Source organism: Bradysia coprophila, unplaced genomic scaffold (genome assembly GCF_014529535.1).
Source record: "Bradysia coprophila strain Holo2 unplaced genomic scaffold, BU_Bcop_v1 contig_668, whole genome shotgun sequence".
NCBI lineage: Eukaryota > Metazoa > Arthropoda > Insecta > Diptera > Sciaridae > Bradysia > Bradysia coprophila.
Window position 1 is genome coordinate 11,754 of NW_023503908.1, and position 21,775 is coordinate 33,528.

Genomic DNA, 21,775 nt, shown 5'->3' on the forward strand with positions numbered 1-21,775 from the left:
CCTAATATCGTCTTTTTATTATTTATTTTTCATGCCAGGGGGCTGCCGCCCCCTGGACCCCCGCAATCACCACTCTTACACCTTTTCGAACTAAACACCTCTTTCCGTGTGACACTCCCACATTTTTACAGTTAAGTTAGCCCGAAACAATAACTTCTTCTTTTGTAACGCCTAATATCGTCTTTCCATTATTTATATTTTTCATGCCAAGGGGCTGCCGCCCCCTGGACCCCCGCAATCACCACTCTTACACCTTTTCGAACAAAACACCTCTTCCCGTGTTACAATCTGCTGAAAACCATCAATTTTTGGTGAATCCCGTACGCTTCTACAACTTATGCCACAACTCCTGTTTCAATACCGAACAACTTTGCCGAAGAAACTACCTTTCCATCTGCTTCACATAAAAAGTTACAAAATTCGAGGGGGTGGTCACTCACACACAAAAGCGTACACTGTGGTCACTTTCAAACGACAACTCTTTCGATAACCAACAACTTTGCCGAAGAAACCAACTTTCCATCTGCTTCACATAAAAAGTTACAAAAATCGAGGGGGTGGTCACTCACACAGAAAAGTGTACACTGTGGTCACTTCCATACAACCACTCTTTCAATAACCAACAACTTTGCCAAAAAAACCAACTTTCCATCTGCTTCACACAAAAAGTTGCAAAAATCGAGGGGGTGGTCACTATTACCTAAAAGCATACACTGTGATCACTTCCATACAACCACTCTTTCAATGCCCAACAACTTTGCCGAAGAAACGAAGCTTCCATCTGCTTCACACCAAAAGTTACAAAAATCGAGGGGGTGGTCACTTACACACAAAAACGTACACTGTGGTCACTTCTCCACAAACACTCTCTCAATTAACAACAACTTTGCCGAAGAAACCAACTTTCCATCTGCTTCACATAAAAAGTTAAAAAAAATCGAGGGGTGGTCACTCACACACAAAAGCGGACACTGTGGTCACTTTCAGACGACAACTGTTTCGATAACCAATAACTTTGCCGAAGAAACCCACTTTCCATCTGCTTCACACAAAAAGTTGCAAAAATCGAGGGGGTGGTCACTATTACCTAAAAGCGTACACTGTGGTCACTTCGATACAACCACTCTTTCAATACCCAACAACTTTGCCGAAGAAACGAACTCTCTTTCTGCTTCACAGCCAAAGATACAAAAATCGAGGGGGTGGTCACTCACACAAAAAGCGTACACCGTGTTCACTTCTATTCAACCACACCACTCACCTCTCAAACCCATACAACTTTCCCCGAAAACAAATCCATTTTACCCAAAGAAAAACTCAAAATCATCATCGATCACTGTACGTTGGAGTAGCTAAAAAATGACCCACTTGGAGAGCTGTCACTCGCTCGAAATTGATCCGAATTTCCTAATTTTTTTTTTCCTCGATTCGTAGGATTGTTACCTTTCGTTGAAACCCTCACACGCCCGTCTAGCTTCTAAAACAGCCGCTCCGCAATTACAAACGTGTTCCCGTTGGTGGTCAAACACCCTACTTACCACCTTAACTCCAACAAATTGAATCCAATTTTTTTCCACTTTTTTTCCTTCGCTTCGTACCATCAATACCTTTCATTTGAGCCCGCTCACGCCTCACCACCTGCCAAAACAGTCGCTCCACAATTTAAAACATTTTCCAGACCCTCAAAAAAACCCATAAAATCCACTCTACCACCTCCCGATGAAAAGTTAGAAAAAAACTTTCTTCTGCAACTTTGTTCCCCGCAATAAACGGAACATTTCTTCTTCCCCCACCGACGCTCCAACTCTCAAAATGACCGAGTTATATCGATTCTGCCATTTTCCACCTCCCCACAGTCATAACTTCACTATCTCCGAACAGACTTTTCACCGGACCACGTTTTCTCCACGTTTCAGACCATTCCCTACAACATATCAAAAAGTGTTTTTTTTTTTTTTTTTTTTTTGCTCTGAACTTTCATTTTGACGGTAAATAGCGGACAAACAGACAAACATCTCGTCGTTATAATATAGTACTAGTCTGCATCCTGTGGCACTTCGTGCCACGTCGCATCCTAGCAAGCTAGACCGGGCAGACACCTGTTAGAGACTAACATCTATTCGAAAGCAACTCTAAGTCTGCTAAAGAGCTATACGAAAATCGCTTCGCTCCGCTCAAACATTCTTATGAAAAGTTAGTCCAAAACATCACCTTCTTCTTTTGTAATGCCTAATATCGTCTTTTCATTATTTATTTTTCATGCCCCTGCAATCACCACTCTTACACCTTTTCCAATAAAACACCTCTTCCCGTGTTACTCTCTGCTCATGGGGTGGTCAGTAACACACAATAGCTTACACTTTCGTCACTGCCACACAACCAAAAACAAAAATTCGCAAACAGTCTTAAAACACTTTCATTTGGGCGATTGGCCGTCAATTCTCGTTTATATTGCATGTACAAAGTGAAACATCGTCGTGCTAGTTGTAATTGTCCAATTAAGCTTAAACTTAAACTTCCGATTCGTACGGACGCACGAATTTTTCATCAAAAATGTGATATTCATAGTATGCCGCATCTACCTCCATCAATTGAGTGCGTAAATTGTCGACGGCAGCAATCATTCGCAAATCATATTGCGCAAACTCATACGCAAATTCGAATGCATTTGTAATACTGATGCCGTTTATACTGGCGAGCAGCTCATGCGCCAATTCCAATTGCAAAGTTGATAGTTGTTTTTTTAGATGTAGAAACGTTTTCTGTTCCACCACAATCTCTTTGCCGAGCCGATTCAACTGTTCCGTATAGTCCATGTGTTTAATGTGTGCGATAACTTCGGATGAAAGGCCACTGTTGTTCGACTGACTATCAATAAAAACGAAATGTCAAAACACATATGTACCAAATATGTACCAAAATTCTTTTCGCAGCTCTCACCGTTCCGTGTCGTTGTGAATCGGAATGTAATTAGACGCGTACCGATCCATGTACTGTTCCAGAGCACAAATTTTCATTTGAGTTTCATTTGCTTGTTCTTTGTCAGAGTTGTTTTGACTGTTACGAAAAATCTGAACCTCCCCATTCAGCTTCTCATACAGTTCGCGCAATTCAACAATTAGCCCTTCTTGTTCTTCTACACTGCACGAATTAGAATGACAATTTAGTCCAAAATAAGCTCTTAACGAATAAAAATTCAACTCACTAATCAATGTATGCCGGGCTGTCCTCAGAAGTGGACGTAGCTGCTGTAAAGAAAGTCACCAATTTTTTAATTTCAAATATTTTCAACTGACACACAGTTGAAGAAGCTCTGTGGAAACTTACACCGTTTTATGACACATAAAAACAAACACAAAACAATCAAAACGAAAAAACCGCAATAATTTTCCACTTACACGCTGGATTCATTCTGAATTAGGTATGTACGAAACTACAAAATTGAATTTATTGAATTCGTTCTGATGATCAACACGAACAGTTATCAACAAAATTTGACAGTTTGGAAATCGCAGCTGATTCGAATGATCAGTGTTACCAAAAATTAGTCGTCGGGGAATATTAGTGCTGTCAGTTTCGAATTGTCATTTTTTTTGTGATATAATTATGCGCTAATAATGTCCGAAGTGATAACCAAATTATACACCTTTCCTTAGCCAATGCTGTGTAAGTGAAATATTTCTTTTATTCCAAAGAATTAACAACACTCTAATTGATTCGAAAAAAATAATCTGAAAAATGTTCGAAACTGGCAACACTGCATAACCGAATCAGCTGAGTTCGTTCGAAGTTTGACACTAAGTCAATGTGCTGTTGTGAAACAATTTATTTTCTGTGAATAATTTATACGAAAAATGAAAAGACGCAGTAACAAAGTTCCAGATGCAAAATATTGCATTGAATACGATGATGTTACTGGTCGGTACACTACTTTTGATACGGAAGAGCAGTATTTGACATATAAAAAGAAAAGAGTCGAAGAACTCTGCGGCATTGAATTAGACGACGGCTCCATATTGTCTAAGTTTTTCTACGAACGTAAGAAAATCGAAAGTTGTGTTATCATTGAGTGTCATCATTTTGTTGTTGTCCAGTGTTTGTGATTGTTGATGTTTTTAATGGGAAAGAACTGCACGCGCAAATAATTAACAGTCGAAAGAGGACAGCTGTGTTGTTTTGACATTTCTGATTTCTGATGATTGTCTGATTGTCTGAAAACAAAAATTACAGCGTACACGAACACGCCGATCCCGAAAACCGCTAAAGAAGCTGATGTACTACTTCGGAAATTTCAATTGAAGTGCGACAATGCGAAAAAAGATGCCGTCAAAATGAAAGCAGCAGGAACATCGTCCGTTTGGAATGAAAATTCCGTTGAAACGGAAATTGTTGGAGCATCCACTGGCAAAGCGCAATCGTACAATGAAAATTCGGAAAGTGATCGAATCTCCGTCGACGGAAGCGAATGTACGTTTCCCGGCCGTACCGATGCATTCTGTGTGCATTCGAATGAGCCAGACTATCGCGATACATGCACAATGTGAGTGTCTGTGCCCTAACAATTTTCCCTTTTCAACGTTAATGATTACCGAACTTTCTTGGCAGCATAACCGGAAGCATGTCAGTTGTAGGCGCATCGATCTGCTCTACTACATCGAACGACCTGCCGATCAAAGGAACGGGAAATCAACGCGAAGTGAAAGCGGAAAATGGTGGTAGTGACAATGAGGCAGTACAATCGAAATCCATACTCGTACGCTCGTACAATGGTGTGTACCGTGTCAGTTTAACTTTTGTGTTGTGATTGTCCGTACGGTCGCTGTGAGATGTTCTGATTTTGTACATCGACTTATGATCTTGTGTGTTATCTTCAGCTCATCCACATCGTCAAAAACCCAATCTCAAAGCGAAGAAGAAGACGAAAGTTTCGTTTCTGAATTTGAGAGCGCCGTGGCCGGGCTATCCATTTGTGGACCAGTATGGAAAATTAGTACGACCCATTATGAGTGAGGCAGAACGGAATGCGTGAGTGAATTGGTTGTTTGCTTGTAGCCTTAGCTAATAATTGTTTGATTGAAACAAAGTTTCAGACAAATTTCGCAACCATCTGATCCAAACCCTGCCGATGGTTCCGTGTATGAAGAGGATCCATCTGAAGCGAATTCAAATGCTGCTAGTGGAATTATTGAGACAATCATCCCATCTGATCGTAACGAACAATCCAACTGGGCAGGACCGTGCCGTTCAGAGGAAAACGACAACATCAGTCTTGCTGATAACGTAGAAGTCGGAATACCTGCAGCGACGTAAGTTTGGAATAAAAAAATTGAGAATCCGTTCCCACACCATGTTCTTTCCCATCCGGCAGTTCATCGTTAGTTCAAGCGACAGTGTGGCAACCGAAAGAGTGTGCATTTACATTTATGGATGAATTGAATTTCCAATCCACTCACGGCATCGAAATGGATACCACGAACGGGACAAATTCGACACATGGTGTCGACAATCATTTCCTTGGTCCGTTGTCCAAAAACGAATCAGTCAATGTAGACGATACGGTGAATTGTAGTGCGATTTCTGATAATCAACCCGCCCAACCGGACCTGATAATGCTGGACGCTGAACAAAGTGCAGTACCGGTTCCCCTGACAATTGTCGACACCAATTTTACATTTACGTTCACCGACGATGACTGTCAAATCGCTGGCCCGACACTGCACATGTAACGTCCAATCTCAAAGAGTCCTATCTCATCTATATCAGTCTCATTGTTTGCTCTTGTTTCAGTGTAAATGATATTCGCGAACATACAACGCCCGAATCTACAGTTGCTTTAGAAGCATTCCTGGACGAAGACGAACATTTATTTGCGAATTTTCTGAATATACCGGACGCAACAATTGGTGAATCGTATGCAACACACAGCACCGAATGTATGGAAACTGATCCGGCAAAAATTAATTCAACGCAAAATGTCTCAGTCGACGGTAACAGTTTCTTTGATGATCAAGATGATCATTTGTTTACCGCTTTTGAAGAGAATTTTTTTTAAATTGAAGCGCCATAATGTTGGCTGTGTTTATGTGAAGTAATTTGAGCGAAATTAAAATAATCATTTAGGGCGGGCGCCCGTTGAAACTTTTGACGTTTATTTTGACCAAAAAGTTCGTACATTAAATTGTGTGTGAGAATCGGCCGATGAAGAACCAAAAGTTTCGTCCGATTTTTGTCGAAAGTAGATTCGATTAGCTGTGTGTGGAAATTGGAAGTAATTAGAAATCGTAAAAAACAATCAGTTTTGGGTTGAACTTACCTAATGAGAGGCCAGCATAAATGATAGTCCAGTTGCGGTTGCATCGTCAAATTAACTTTCACGGGGAAAGTTGATTGAGATTAGCTGTTTTAAGGGAAAAGTGGTTAGCAAACGGAAAAGTGTTAGGAAAACTTTGATGGGACTTACCAATGAGGAATCGAACCTCAACATGAATGATAGTCCAGTTGCGTTTACATCGTCAAATCAACTTTCACGGGGAAAGTTGATTGAGATTAGCTGTTTATAGGAGGAAGCAGTTAAGAAACGGAAAATTGGTGGAAAAACTTCAATTGGTCTTACCAATTAGCGATCAAAGCGCAGCATGATTGATAGTCCAGTTGTGTTGTACGGTTAAGTTAACTTTTGGCGATTTGCTATGAGGAATCGAACCTCAGCATGAATGATAGTCCAGTTGCGTTTACATTATTATAGCTGAGATTAGCTGTTTAAAGGAGAAAGCAGTTAGGAAACGGAAAATTGGTGGTAAAACTTCAAGTGGACTTACCACTTAGCGATCAAAGCACAGCATGAATGATAGTCCAGTTGCGTGTTATCGTCAAATCAACTTTCACGGGGAAAGTTGATTGAGATTAGCTGTTTTAAACGAAAAGTGGTTAGGAAACGGAAAATTGGTGGTAAAACTTCAATTGGACTTACCAATGAGGAATCAAACCTCAGCATGAAGAGTAGTCCAGTTGCGTTTACATCGTCAAATCAACTTTCACGGGGAAAGTTGGTTGAGATTAGCTGTTTAAAGGAGAAAGCAGTTAGGAAACGGAAAACTGGTGGAAAAACTTCGATTGGACTTACCAATTAGCGGTCTAAGCACAACATGAGGGGTAGTCCAGTTGTGTGGAACGGTCAAATTAACTTTCGGAGATTTGCTGTGTGTGGATACAAAGAAGTTAGCAAATCGAATCAATTTGTGCAGATTTATGTTGAACTCACCAAGAAGTAGCCAAAAAGGTAGGCCAAAGATTGTGAAACGTCCAAATACGTGTGTATAAGCTCTGGACTATGTACATAGTACATTCCCAACACCGAGCTTATGTAGAAGCGCCGAGATATTTTCGTCTAGTTGGTTTTTATCGTCGCACACAGAAAAGCATGAAAATCGTCGATGAAAAATTATGTTTAGTCGGCACTGTGATGAAAAACGGAAGTTGTTAGATGGTGAAAAGTCGGTGAAATGTCAGAACGACTAAATCAGTGAGCGAAACAGTTAACGTACCGGAAATTTGAAATTCTGGATGGATTGGATGCGTAGTTTGTAATGGATTGGTAGGGTAATTGGGAAAATCTAGCGTATAGTCTGGAAATGGAAGGTGTTTTGGTTGATTTTGTGGGTCCTTTTTTTAAAATGAAGCGAAGAAATTACCAATCTGAATATCTCTCTATACACGACGTTTTCGGTAAACCAACGACCGTCTTGAAGAAGTTGACCTTGACGAAGTCCTTCTTTGATGAAAACCTTTATATTCCGCCGATCCCTACATCTGGACAGTGCTACGTACAGTTGCCCATGTCCAAACACCGGTTCATCTAGTATGACGCTCACAATTTCGAAGGACTGTCCTTGTGATTTGTTTATGGTCATGGCAAATGCGGGTATTAGAGGGAACTGGCGCCGTTTCATTTTGAAAGGAAGAGTTGAGTCACTGGGTGTTATGTCCAGCCGTGTTATGAAAACCGTGTCGCCCTTGTGATTCGTCGATATAATTTCGCACACAATGAAGTTCTCCTGCAATCGGCGAACTATCAGTCTGGTTCCATTGCAGAGTCCTTTTTGCTTGTTCAAGTTCCGAATCAGCATGACAACAGCTCCAACCTTTAACCGTAGCTGGTGTGGAGGCGAGCCGGACGGCGTTTGGGCATTCAGGAACTCAACTGGATACAGTCCTTCCACCGGTACGTTTCCTTCAGAGACGATTTCATCTGCACTGGTGTACGTGACAAAGTCTCCATCCAATTTTTCCATTAGTCGGTGATTTATGTCCAGTGTAACGGCATTTGTGGAAGCCAATATAACTCTGCGGGACAATTCGTCGACCGTGAGATTCCGAATGTCTGGACCGAATGTGTGCTCCAGAATCTCTTCTCTAGTAGCTATCATGGTAGACGGTATCTCAACGGCATTTTCGGAGAGGCCAGGAATCCGCGGTGTGTCTCCACTGCCCAAGTCCAGGAGCCATGCGTTGTGTTCGTTTTGCCCGGCGCTTCGCATATTTTGTGTCAGCGAGATATTTTGAAAATTTTTCCATAAATGGCTGGATGTTATGGACGCTTTGGTAATAGTTTCGCGTGATCCACGAACTACAATGGGCAGCGTTTGCCGAAAATCTCCACTGAGTACAACGGTTTTGCCACCGAATGCAATATTGTTTCTCATAATTTCTTCCCGCAACAGTTTGTCTATTACCCGGAGTCCGTGTTTGTGCAGCATTGTGATTTCATCCAAGATCAGAACCGAAGCGCGTCGAAGACCTTGAGCGATGGCTGACGTTGGTTTTATTGTGGACGTCTTAGTGGCGTCTAACTCAAGAGGCACTCCGAAACCGGAGTGAATAGTGGTGGCCCCGTCCAACAATGTGGATGCAATGCCAGTTGATGCATATGCGTTTACAGTTTGTCCTCTGCCACGAATGAAACTGATCAACGTTTGATAAAGATACGTTTTCCCGGATCCACCCGGACCATTCAAATAAAACAATTTCTGGCTGGCTCGATTGTCGATACCCTCTACTATTTTATCGAACGCCGCTCGCTGTTCCACAGTCAAGGTCGGAATCAGACGATCGGCCCTCTCCTGTTCCACAGCCTGTACATAGTGACCTGCTTCGGTGTAAGTGCCAGTTGGTGTGGGCAAACCAACTCTGGAGCATTCGAGACTGTGCTGTTGCAGAACGGTTTGAATTTGATGGAGTGCCAGGTTGATCGAAACGTTCCTGGTGCATTTATGCAGATTGACGAAATCCAGTATTAAGTCGTCAACGTGTTTTTCGAACAGAAGCATTGCATTTTGTGGCTTACAGAAGACACACAAATATGCAAAGCTTTGCCGGAGTTGATAAGGCATTTGGAAAGTAGCGGCTTCCTGCAGAAATCGTTCAAATTCTTCGTCCGATGCCAATAGATTCCGAGCAATAGCTGCTTCCTTGAATCGTTCAAACACGACTCCGTTGAAAGTCCGCAGATATTCGTAGCTTATAGCACCGGGAACATGCAGTAGCAGCAGTCGTAGACAGAACCGTTCTTCATCGTGCGGACTCACTCCATACATTCTTCCGATCACTTTTTCATGTCCTTGAACTCGCGCGTTCCACCTATTGTTGCGGAACGTGTAATGGTACGGAATCTCTGTATATAAAAGTCGATGAGCTTCGACATCGTTCTGATTGAGGGTGAACCAAGCCGTTAACTTTGTGATACCATCACGTGCTGCAGCCACAGCTTCTGCTTCATGACCTTCCTCAAAGTAAATCATTTGTTGTTGCGGCAAATGAACGGGAAGTGTAATGACGGCGTGCGATCGATCATGCATTTTGAAAGCTGAAAGTCTCCAAAATCCCTCGGGAGAGCTGCAATACCGAGCGTTGATAAAGTTGGATATTTCGTCGTGTACAAACACTCGTTGACCATCGACGTGTCCAATTTTGCAGTTAGCACAGTCGAATCCCTTGTAGACATATTTGTAAATGTATTTGATAGCCCTCAACGACGTACAAATTTCAACATTTATGTGTGCGTTATACTTCAGAAGTAGGTATGGAGAATATGGAACTACGTGTCGATTGTCGAAGCGACGGCCATTTTTCAGAACTTCTGCTCCTACTCTTCGACGATACGAAGGATATCCGCTTCCTTTATCACTAACTTCCGTATACTCTCGGTATTCTTTCGGAAATCGTTTCGAACAGTTCCCATCGTCTCCGAAACACCTTGGCCCACACGGTCCATGCAACATTTGCTGGGACACAATACCATGCAGTCTCGGATGCGTTTGAAGATCAGGAATTTCGGCCCAGACAACTCTGTCAATTTCAACAGCCGCTCGAAACTTGCATTCAGTCGACAACACTACCAGAATGTGAGCGTGTGGTAGGCCCCGCTTTTGAAATTCGATAGTGTAAACGAAGGCCACACTTTTCCCGAAGATACCATTCGTTTTTATGTCACGCACCAGTTCGTCCAACTTTATCTTGAAGACCGTGTCCACCAAGTCTGATCGATCTGCAACAGTTTCGCCAGTCCGTAAATTTTCAACCACCTCGCGCCAATTTGGATTTGCTGTGAAAGTGATGAAAAGATCGGGCGGTCCAAATTTCCCAAAAATTGACATCGCATCCTGTAATCGTTCCCGCATATTCCGTGGTGATCCTTGAAATGATGATGGCAGTATGATCGGTCGCCCAGCTCTCACATTAGCTTCTGTTGCCTGCCGTTCCACGTAATCCGCAAGACCTTGATACAGTTCTGCTCGAAGTTTATTTTGGTTGTGCCGTATGTATTCCAAGTTGTGTGCTTCTACTTGCAAATACGAATCCACGATCCATTGTTGGGTCAGTTTTCCGGCATGCATTATTGGACTGAACTCGTCCCGAATTGCCATCAATGCTCTTTTGAACTGTAGCATGGAAAAGTGTTTGCCATTGCATCGGAAATCGGGATGCCAGCCCGGTTGCCCGTACGGGAACATCAGTGCATAAACCATCGGATCCAAATTACTGTTCCGTATGTTCAGACGGAACAGTACATCGTTCGGGTTGTTCGGATTACGTGGGTAAACTCGAATGTCGCGATTGAACGGCGGCTCTCCATCTTCGTTGACGAATATCATTGCGATTTCGTTGGACGTTGGTAAATTGTAGCGGCGTTCGTCGGATTGACGGTCAGTTCTCATAACCATGTGGACAATGGGGACATTTTCATTCCGTGCTGCAGCTAATTCCGTTTCACGTTGTTGCACTTCGTGCATTAGCCGATACGAACGTGCAATGCTGTTGAAATCGAGGAAAAATTCGTGAATCCTGCGTAGAATCGCTTCTGAACAACCGGCCATTGCTGGATGCTCCATTCGGGTATTTGTTGCCTGCGTCAAACTGTCAAGAACGTAAAGCTGAGCATACGATCGTTGTTGTTCACTCCGTGGTTCAGTATGAGATGTGAGGTGGTAAGTTTGTCCTTGCACTTTGAAGACATACGGTCCATTTCCCGGAACGTTTGCCAGCTGTGCTCCAAACGATGCGAACGAAACGGAGCTGTTGTAACTCCGAATGTGCTCTCGGAAGTGGCGGTAGTTTGGATTCTGCGGCATCGACATCATCGTTCGAAGAAACTGTGGATAACCGTGTTCGACACCATTGATGACCGGTTTCGGTATGATAAGTTTGCCCTTCTGGCAGCACCTGGTAAACTTTCCGTCGGGGGGTCTCATGGCTAGGAAGTTGTGAGATCCACAAAATTGACATTTAACGTTCATGGGCCCGCAATAGTGTTCAGCGACAGCATTTTCATCGGTTATGGCTAGAGTTACCATCCGTTGAATCTCGGCAGCATTGATAGTAGCGACTTCTTCACGATGTTGAGTCATCGAAGCGGCTACAGTTTCGAGACGTTGAGATCGTTCCGCTGGCGTTTCAACTGTACGACGATGTTGATGTGAAGCAGCATCATCTGCTTGACGTTGAGATCGTTCCGCTGGCGTTTCAGCTGCAAGTCGATGTTGATGTGAAGCAGCATCATCTGCTTGACGTTGAGATCGTTCCGCTGGCGTTTCAGCTGCACGACGATGTTGATGTGAAGCAGCATCATCTGCTTGACGTTGAGATCGTTCCGCTGGCGTTTCAGCTGCACGACGATGTTGATGTGAAGCAGCATCATCTGCTTGACGTTGAGATCGTTCCGCTGGCGTTTCAGCTGCACGACGATGTTGATGTGAAGCAGCATCATCTGCTTGACGTTGAGATCGTTCCGCTGGCGTTTCAGCTGCAAGTCGATGTTGATGTGAAGCAGCATCATCTGCTTGACGTAGAGATCGTTCCGCTGGCGTTTCAGCTGCACGACGATGCTGATGTGAAGCAGCATCATCCGTTTGACGTAGAGATCGTTCCGCTGGCGTTTCAGCCGCACGATGTTGAGCCATAGAATCTGCGACAGCTGCAAGACGTTGCGATCGCTGCGCTGACGTTTCAGCTGCCCGTTGTCGTCGTTTTCTTTCTCGGTCCTCACGTTTCTTCAGTTCTTTCCTACTTTCTGGATCAGGATTCACAGATGAAATCGCTTTGCCTCTTAGCCGCTTTTCCTCTGGCGATGACATATCTCCTCCCCGTTTTTCGGTAGAAGGTTGTATCACCGGCGGCTTGGTATAACGAAACTGTTGGAGAAATTCCGAAACGCTTGGAACGACTGTCTGACTTGTTCTTTCAGACGACGATGATTGATGACCTCCATGTCCATGAGATGTTTCCGACCTGTGACGCCGTATTACTGCTATGGCAGCATCGTTGGAATTGTGGAACACTAAGCTGTTCGGGCAATTGGTGAGACGACTATAAGTTTCCTCCAACGTCTCGTTGCCACGACGATGCTCGCTGAACCAATTCTGAGCGTCTGGTAAACTCATTGTTTGGCTGGGAAATTAGGGATTTCAGATCGAGTTGTGGAGTAATAAAGGATATTGCGGAAGTCTGAGATTTAATTAAAAAAAGGAAAAACGGAAAATGTACGAAATTCCATTGAGTTAAATCCAAAAACACTAAAATCTAATCCTTTGCATTGTTTTATGTAAAATGATTTTTTTTTATAAATTTATGACAGCACTGGTGTAATGTACGAAAAAAAAGTCTGACAACACTGGTTTTTCGTAAATATCTCATTGGTTCATTTTAATTCCCTCTTAAAATTGTGTCACGAATTTGGGTTGTCATTATTGTTATGGTTTTGGTACTATGGAGATGCGAAATTTGTTTATTTAATTATCAAAATACAAAAAAATAGTGAAATTTAAGTGGAAAACAGTCTAGGCATGGTAACGTGATCGTGTTACTGTTGTGATAATGAAATGAAATTTGTTATCGCTTTGGAAAATGGAAAAATTTCGCATCAAAACTGTGTACCAACTACCGTTACAGTAACAGTGTTATGTATATATGTGGAAAATATGTGGACTCACCGATTCATGTTGTTCATGACTACAGGCAATTGTTGTAGGTGATGATTTGATGCACCGATGTATTTCGCCGATGGATTGCTAATCACAACACAGATTGTTATTTAAAAATATCGAAATGGATCTGTTCGTCGATCTCTTCTGGCACTTAAATGTAATCACTGAAGAATTTGTAGCACGGAAAAATTAAACGCGAATCGATGCAAAAGACACAGTAATTGGCAATGATTCCGCACAATTTATAATAGAAAAAGAATTCCGATGAAATTAACTATAAATTGGTTGGAAAATTGGCAATAATGGAGAGCGTAAAATTTGCGTGGTTCTTGGTATTTGACTTCGTAAAGAAAGAAAGATTTTCGCGGTATTTTTAGATAAAGTGTCAGGGACTTGCTTATCTTTTGTCAGCCTTTTTGTTGCTGGCGGTTTTTTTAAATCTATTGCTACGGTCAAGACGTTTCATTTTTGGTGTAGCGTTCGTGGCATTATGATCTAGACATATCAAGATGACCGTGAACTGTATTCCTTTCTTCTAAAAGTCGTTGCCAAACTCAATGTCACTGTCTAATACTACGCAAACTTTAAGACTTTGGTGTAGAAAAATACCCTCGATCTGTCTTACATTTGCCTATCTTCTATTCTGAAAAAAAAACTGCGAGACTTTGCCAACGGAAACACTGTTCCATGTGCCACAGGTCCATAGAAAATCCCAAAACCAATTAGTGAAACAGTAATTTCCAATCTCTGACATTTTTAACTAATATGACTGTATTCTACTACCAAAACTGTAAGACTTTGCCAAAGAAACCATCCTTCCATCTGTGACAGTTCCCGAGATAAGTTTAAAAAGTGATAGTGCCCAAATTTTGCCAGTTTTTGTGTATACTGCTCTATTTTAATCCCAAAACTCTAAGACTTTGCCGAAGAAACGAACTCTCCATCTGCCTCACACAAAAAGTTACAAAAATCGAGGGGGTGGTCACTCACACACAAAAGCGTACACTTCTATTCAACCACACCACTCACCTCTACAACTCATTCAACTTTTCCCGAAAACAAATCCATGTTACCCAAAGAAAAACTCAAAATCATCATCGATCACTGTACGTTGGAGTAGCTCAAAAGTGGCCCACTTGGAGAGCTGTCACTCGCTCGAAATTGATCCGAATTTCCTAAATTTTTTTTTCCTCGATTCGTAGGATTGTTACCTTTCGTTGAAACCCTCACACGCCCCTCTAGCTTCTAAAACAGCCGCTCCGCAATTACAAACGTGTTCCCGTTGGTGGTCAAACACCCTACTTACCACCTTAACTCCAACAAATTGACCCCAATTTTTTTCCACTTTTTTTTCTTCGCTTCGTACCATCAATACCTTTCATTTGAGGTCTCACACGCCTCACCACCTTCCAAAACAGCCGCTCCACAATTTAAAACATTTTCCAGACCCTCAAAAAAACCCTTAAAATGCACTCTACCACCTCCCCATGAAAAGTTAGAAAAAAACTTTCTTCTGCAACTTTGTTCACCGCAATAAATGGAACATTTCTTCTTCCCCCACCGACGCTCCATCTCTCAAAATAACCGAGTTATATCGATTCTGCCATTTTCCACCTCCCCACAGTCATAACTTCACTATCTCCGAACAGACTTTTCACCGGACCACGTTTTCTCCACGTTTCAGACCATTCCCTACAACATATCAAAAAGTGTTTTTTTTTTTTTTTTTTTTTTTTGCTCTGAACTTTCATTTTGACGGTAAATAGCGGACAAACAGACAGAAAGAAAGAAAGAAAGAAAGACAAACATCCCGTCGTTATAATATGTTACTAGTCTGCATCCTGTGGCACTTCGTGCCACGTCGCATCCTAGCAAGCTAGACCGGGCAGACACCTGTTAGAGACTAACATCTATTCGAAAGCAACTCTAAGTCTGCTAAAGAGCTATACGAAAATCGCTTCGCTCCGCTAATGCCTAATGCCTAATGCCTAATATCGTCTTTTCATTATTTATTTTTCATGCCAGGGGGCTGCCGCCCCTGGACCCCCGCAATCACCACTCTTACACCTTTTCCAACAAACACCTCTTCCCGTGTGACACTCCCACATTTTTACAGTTAAGTTAGCCCGAAACAATAACTTCTTCTTTTGTAACGCCTAATATCGTCTTTCCATTAACTATATTTTTCATGCCAAGGGGCTGCCGCCCCCTGGACCCCCGCCATCACCACTCTTACACCTTTTCGAACAAAACACCTCTTCCAGTGTTACACTCTGCTGAAAACCATCAATTTTTGGTGAATCCCGTACGCTTCTACAACTCATGCCACAACTCCTGTTTCAATACCGAACAACTTTGCCGAAGAAGCTACCTTTCCATCTGCTTCACACAAAAAGTTACAAAAATCTAGGGGGTGGTCACTCACACACAAAAGCGTACACTGTGGTCACTTTCAGTAGACAACTCTTTCGATAGTAAATAACTTTGTCGAAGAAACCAACTTTCCATCTGCTTCACATAAAAAGTTACAAAAATCGAGGGGGTGGTCACTCTAACACAAAAGCGTACACTGTGGTCACTTCCATACAACCACTCTTTCAATAACCAACAACTTTGCCGAAGAAACCAACTTTCCATCTGCTTCACATAAAAAGTTACAAAAATCGAGGGGGTGGTCACTCACACACAAAAGCGTACACTGTGGTCACTTCCATACAACCAGTCTTTCAATAACCAACAACTTTGCCGAAGAAACCAACTTTCCATCTGCTTCACACAAAAAGTTACAAAAATCGAGGGGGTGGTCACTATTACTTAAAAGCGTACACTGTGATCACTTCCATACAACCACTCTTTCAATGCCCAACAACTTTGCCGAAGAAACGAAGCTTCCATCTGCTTCACACAAAAAGTTACAAAAATCGAGGGGGTGGTCACTCCCACACAAAAGCGTACACTGTGGTCACTTCCATACAACCACTCTTTCAATAACCAACAACTTTGCCGAAGAAACCAACTTTCCATCTGCTTCACATAAAAAGTTACAAAAATCGAGGGGGTGGTCACTCACACACAAAAGCGGACACTGTGGTCACTTTCAAACGACAACTCTTTCGATAACCAACAACTTTGCCGAAGAAACCATCCCTCCATCTGCTTCACACAAAAAGTTACAAAAATCGAGGGGGTGGTCACTCACACACAAAAGTGTACACTGTGGTCACTTTCAAACGACAACTCTTTCGATAACCAACAATTTTGCCGAAGAAACCAACTTTCCATGTGCTTCACATAAAAAGTTACAAAAATCGAGGGGGTGGTCACTCACACACAAAAGCGTACACTGTGGTCACTTCCATACAACCACTCTTTCAATACCTAACAACTTTGCCGAAGAAACGAACTCTCTATCTGCTTCACACAAAAAGTTACAAAAATCGAGGGGGTGGTCACTCACACACAAAAGCGTACACCGTGGTCACTTCTATTCAACCACACCACTCACCTCTACAACTCATTCAACTTTTCCCAAAAACAAATCCATTTCACCCAAAGAAAAACTCAAAATCATCATCGATCACTGTATGTTGGAGTAGCTCAAAAAAGGCCCACTTGAGGAGCTGTCACTCGCTCGAAATTGATCCGAATTTCCTAAATTTTTTTTTCCTCGATTCGTACAATCCATACCTTTCATTGAAACCCTCACACGCCCCTCTAGCTTCTAAAACATCCGCTCCGCAATTACAAACGTGTTCCCGTTGGTGGTCAAACACCCTACTTACCACCTTAACTCCAACAAATTGACCCCAATTTTTTTCCACTTTTTTTTCTTCGCTTCGTACCATCAATACCTTTCATTTGAGCCCGCTCACGCCTCACCACCTTCCAAAACAGCCGCTCCACAATTTAAAACATTTTCCAGACCCTCAAAAAAACCCATAAAATCCACTCTACCACCTCCCGATGAGAAGTTCGAAAAAAACTTTCTTCTGCAACTTTGTTCCCCGCAATAAACGGAACATTTCTTCTTCCCCCACCGACGCTCCATCTCTCAAAATAACCGAGTTATTCCGATTCTCCCATTTTCCACCTCCCCACAGTCATAACTTCACTATCTCCGAGAAGACTTTTCACCGGACCACGTTTTCTCCACGTTTCAGACCATTCCCTACAACATATCAAAAAGTGTTTTTTTTTTTTTTTTTTTTTGCTCTGAACTTTCATTTTGACGGTAAATAGCGGACAAACAGACAGAAAGAAAGAAAGAAAGAAAGACAAACATCCCGTCGTTATAATATGTTACTAGTCTGCATCCTGTGGCACTTCGTGCCACGTCGCATCCTAGCAAGCTAGACCGGGCAGACACCTGTTAGAGACTAACATCTATTCGAAAGCAACTCTAAGTCTGCTAAAGAGCTATACGAAAATCGCTTCGCTCCGCTCAAACATTCTTATGAAAAGTTAGTCCAAAAAATCACCTTCTTCTTTTGTAATGCCTAATATCGTCTTTCCATTATTTATTTTTCATGCCAGGGGGCTGCCGCCCCCTGGACCCCCGCAATCACCACTCTTACACCTTTTCGAACTAAACACCTCTTTCCGTGTGACACTCCCACATTTTTACAGTTAAGTTAGCCCGAAACAATAACTTCTTCTTTTGTAACGCCTAATATCGTCTTTCCATTATTTATATTTTTCATGCCAAGGGGCTGCCGCCCCCTGGACCCCCGCAATCACCACTCTTACACCTTTTCGAACAAAACACCTCTTCCCGCGTTACACTCTGCTGAAAACCATCAATTTTTGGTGAATCCCGTACCCTTCTACAACTCATGCCACAACTCCTGTTTCAATACCGAACAACTTTGCCGAAGAAACTACCTTTCCATCTGCTTCACACAAAAAGTTACAAAAATCTAGGGGGTGGTCACTCACACACAAAAGCATACACTGTGGTCACATTCAGACAACAACTCTTTCAATAACCAACAACTTTGCCGAAGAAACCAACTTTCCATCTGCTTCACATAAAAAGTTACAAAAATCGAGGGGTCGGTCACTCACACACAAAAGCGGACACTGTGGTCACTTTCAGACGACAACTCTTTCGATAACCAATAACTTTGCCGAAGAAACCATCCTTCCATCTGCTTCACACAAAAAGTTACAAAAATCGAGGGGGTGGTCACTCACACACAAAAGCGTACACTGTGGTCACTTCTGCACAAACACTCTCTCAATTAACAACAACTTTGCCGAAGAAACCAACTTTCCATCTGCTTCACATAAAAAGTTACAAAAATCGAGGGGGTGGTCACTCACACACAAAAGCGGACCCTGTGGTCACTTTCAGACGACAACTCTTTCGATAACCAACAACTTTGCCGAAGAAAGCAACTCTCCATCAGCTTCCCACAAAAATTTACAAAATTGAGGGGTGATCACTCACACACAAAAGCGTACACTGTGGTCACTTTCAGACGACAACACTTTCGTTAACCAACAACTTCGTCGAAGAAACCAACTGTCCATCTGCTTCACACAAAAAGTTATAAAAATCGAGGGGGTGGTCACTCACACACAAAAGGGGACACTGTGGTCACTTTCAGTAGACAACTCTTTCGATAACCAACAACTTTGCCGAAGAAACCAACTCTCCATCTGCTTCACATAAAAAGTTACAAAAATCGAGGGGGTGGTCACTATTACCTAAAAGCGTACACTGTGGTCACTTCCATACAACCAATCTTTCAATACCCAACAACTTTGCCGGAGAAACGAACTTTCCATCTGCTTCACACAAAAAATTACAAAAATCTAGGGGGTGGTCACTCACACACAAAAGCGTACACTGTGGTCACATTCAGACAACAACTCTTTCAATAACCAACAACTTTGCCGAAGAAACCAACTTTCCATCTGCTTCACACAAAAAGTTACAAAAATCGAGGGGGTGGTCACTCAAACAGAAAAGCGTACACTGTGGTCACTTTCAAACGACAACTTTTTCGATAACCAATAACTTTGCCGAAGAAACCATCCTTCCATCTGCTTCACACAAAAAGTTACAAAAATCGAGGGGGTGGTCACTCACACACAAAAGCGTACACTGTGGTCACTTCTGCACAAACACTCTCTCAATTAACAACAACTTTGCCGAAGAAACCAACTTTCCATCTGCTTCACATAAAAAGTTACAAAAATCGAGGGGGTGGTCACTCACACACAAAAGCGGACCCTGTGGTCACTTCCATACAACCACTCTTTCAAGAACCAACAACTTTGCCGAAGAAACCAACTTTCCATCTGCTTCACATAAAAAGTTACAAAAATCGAGGGGGTGGTCACTCACACAGAAAGTGTACACTGTGGTCACTTTCAGACGACAACTCTTTCGATAACCAACAATTTTGCCGAAGAAACCAACTTTCCATCTGCTTCACACAAAAAGTTACAAAAATCGAGGGGGTGGTCACTATTACCTAAAAGCGTACACTGTGGTCACTTCCATACAACCACTCTTTCAATACCCAACAATTTTGCCGAAGAAACCAACTTTCCATCTGCTTCACATAAAAAGTTAAAAAATAATCGAGGGGGTGGTCACTCACACACAAAAGTGTACACTGTGGTCACTTTCAAACGACAACTCTTTCGATAACCAATAACTTTGCCGAAGAAACCAACTTTCCATCTGCTTCAAACAAAAAGTTACAAAAATCGAGGGGGTGGTCACTCCACACACAAAAGCGTACACTGTGGTCACTTCCATACAACCACTCTTTCAATACCCAACAACTTTGCCGAAGAAACCAACTCTCCATCTGCTTTCACATAAAAAGTTACAAAAATCGAGGGGGTGGGTCCACTCACACATAAAGCGTACACCGTGTTCACTTCTATTCAGCCACACCACTCACCTCTACAACTCATTCAACTTTCCCCGAAAACAAATCCATTTTCACCCAAAGAAAAACTCAAAATCATCATCGATCCTGTACGTTGGAGTAGCTCAAAAATGGCCCACTTGGAGAGCTGTCACTCGCTCGAAATTGATCCGAATTTCCTAAATTTTTTTTTCCTCGATTCGTACAATCCATACCTTTCATTGAAACCTCACACACGACCCCTCTAGCTTTCTAAACAGTCCGCTCCGCATTACAAACGTGTTCCCGTTGGTGGTCAAACACCCTACTTACCACCTTAACTCCAACAAATTGAATCCAATTTTTTTTCCACTTTTTTTTCTTCGCTTCGTACCATCAATACCTTTCATTTGAGGTCTCACACGCCTCACCACCTTCCAAAACAGCCGCTCGACAATTTAAAACATTTTTCTGGACCCTCAAAAAAACCCATAAAATGCACTCTACAACCACTCCCGATGAAAAGTTAGAAAAAAACTTTCTTCTGCAACTTGTTCCCCGCAATAAACGGAACATTTCTTCTTCCCCCACCGACGCTCCAACTCTCAAAATGACCGAGTTATATCGATTCTGCCATTTTCCACCTCCCCACAGTCATAACTTCACTATCTCCGAACAGACTTTTCACCGGACCACGTTTTCTCCACGTTTCAGACCATTCCCTACAACATATCAAAAAGTGTTTTTTTTTTTTTTTTTTTTGCTCTGAACTTTCATTTTGACGGTAAATAGCGGACAAACAGACAAACATCTCGTCGTTATAATATAGTACTAGGTGTATCCCGTGCCCATAAGGGCACCCCACATTTATAAGCGATCGGGGTCTTCGACCCCCTCTGGCATTCGGAATGGTTTGAGCGGAGCTTCGCTCCCGCTCAAACATTCTTATGAAAAGTTAGCCCCAACAAACACCTTCTTCTTTTGTAATGCCTAATATCGTCTTTTCATTATTTATTTTTCATGCCAGGGGGCTGCCGCCCCCTGGACCCCCGCAATCTCCTATAATCACCTTTTCATGCAAAACACTCATCCGTGTGACACTCCCACATTTTTACAGTTAACTTAGCCCGCAACAACACCTTCATCTTTTGTAACGCCTAATATCGTCTTTTTATTATTTATTTTTCATGCCAGGGGCTGCCGCCCTGGACCCCCGCAATCACCACTCTTACACCTTTTCGAACTAAAACACCTCTTCCGTGTGACACTCCCACATTTTACAGTTAAGTTAGCCCGAAACAATAACTTCTTCTTTTGTAACGCCTAATATCGTCTTTCCATTATTTATATTTTTCATGCCAAGGGGCTGCCGCCCTGGACCCCCGCAATCACCACTCTTACACCTTTTCGAACAAAACACCTCTTCCCGTG

The 21,775-nt window shown here is 42.5% G+C and overlaps 3 protein-coding genes across 3 annotated transcripts; 1 reads left to right on the forward strand and 2 right to left on the reverse strand.

The window, feature by feature from the left end:
* Nucleotides 1–2,269: 2,269 nt before the first annotated feature.
* LOC119083456 lies at nucleotides 2,270–3,488 on the reverse strand. The gene is made up of 4 exons (XM_037193179.1): nucleotides 3,399–3,488; nucleotides 3,206–3,248; nucleotides 2,941–3,141; nucleotides 2,270–2,868 (listed from the first exon to the last, which is right to left on the reverse strand). The coding sequence occupies exons 1-4, from the start codon at nucleotides 3,409–3,411 to the stop codon at nucleotides 2,511–2,513; spliced, it is 615 nt and encodes a 204-aa protein (XP_037049074.1). The 5' UTR covers nucleotides 3,412–3,488; the 3' UTR covers nucleotides 2,270–2,510.
* A 313-nt stretch (nucleotides 3,489–3,801) lies between these two features.
* LOC119083458 lies at nucleotides 3,802–6,132 on the forward strand. Its single transcript, XM_037193181.1, has 7 exons — nucleotides 3,802–4,038; nucleotides 4,231–4,540; nucleotides 4,606–4,769; nucleotides 4,875–5,025; nucleotides 5,085–5,306; nucleotides 5,369–5,722; nucleotides 5,788–6,132. The coding sequence occupies exons 1-7, from the start codon at nucleotides 3,855–3,857 to the stop codon at nucleotides 6,050–6,052; spliced, it is 1,650 nt and encodes a 549-aa protein (XP_037049076.1). The 5' UTR covers nucleotides 3,802–3,854; the 3' UTR covers nucleotides 6,053–6,132.
* Nucleotides 6,133–7,613: 1,481 nt separating this feature from the next.
* Nucleotides 7,614–13,562, reverse strand: LOC119083457 (the record flags this gene model as incomplete). The annotated part of the gene is made up of 3 exons (XM_037193180.1): nucleotides 7,614–7,625; nucleotides 7,692–12,942; nucleotides 13,485–13,562. Coding segments are annotated over 3 exons (5,341 nt in total), but the record flags the coding sequence as incomplete, so codon positions are not given.
* Between the last annotated feature and the right edge of the window lie 8,213 nt (nucleotides 13,563–21,775).

Bases quoted from the DNA above. Each gene is read 5' to 3' on its own strand.
- LOC119083456 (XM_037193179.1), bottom strand. The intron at 3,142-3,205 runs GTGAGTTGAATT...TAATTCGTGCAG, and splicing joins AGCCCGGCATACATTGATTA to TGTAGAAGAACAAGAAGGGC. The intron at 2,869-2,940 runs GTGAGAGCTGCG...TTTTATTGATAG, and splicing joins ATTCACAACGACACGGAACG to TCAGTCGAACAACAGTGGCC.
- LOC119083458 (XM_037193181.1), top strand. From the start codon at position 3,855: ATGAAAAGACGCAGTAACAAAGTTCCAGATGCAAAATATTGCATTGAA. The intron at 4,039-4,230 runs GTAAGAAAATCG...CAAAAATTACAG, and splicing joins GTCTAAGTTTTTCTACGAAC to CGTACACGAACACGCCGATC. The intron at 4,541-4,605 runs GTGAGTGTCTGT...CTTTCTTGGCAG, and splicing joins TATCGCGATACATGCACAAT to CATAACCGGAAGCATGTCAG.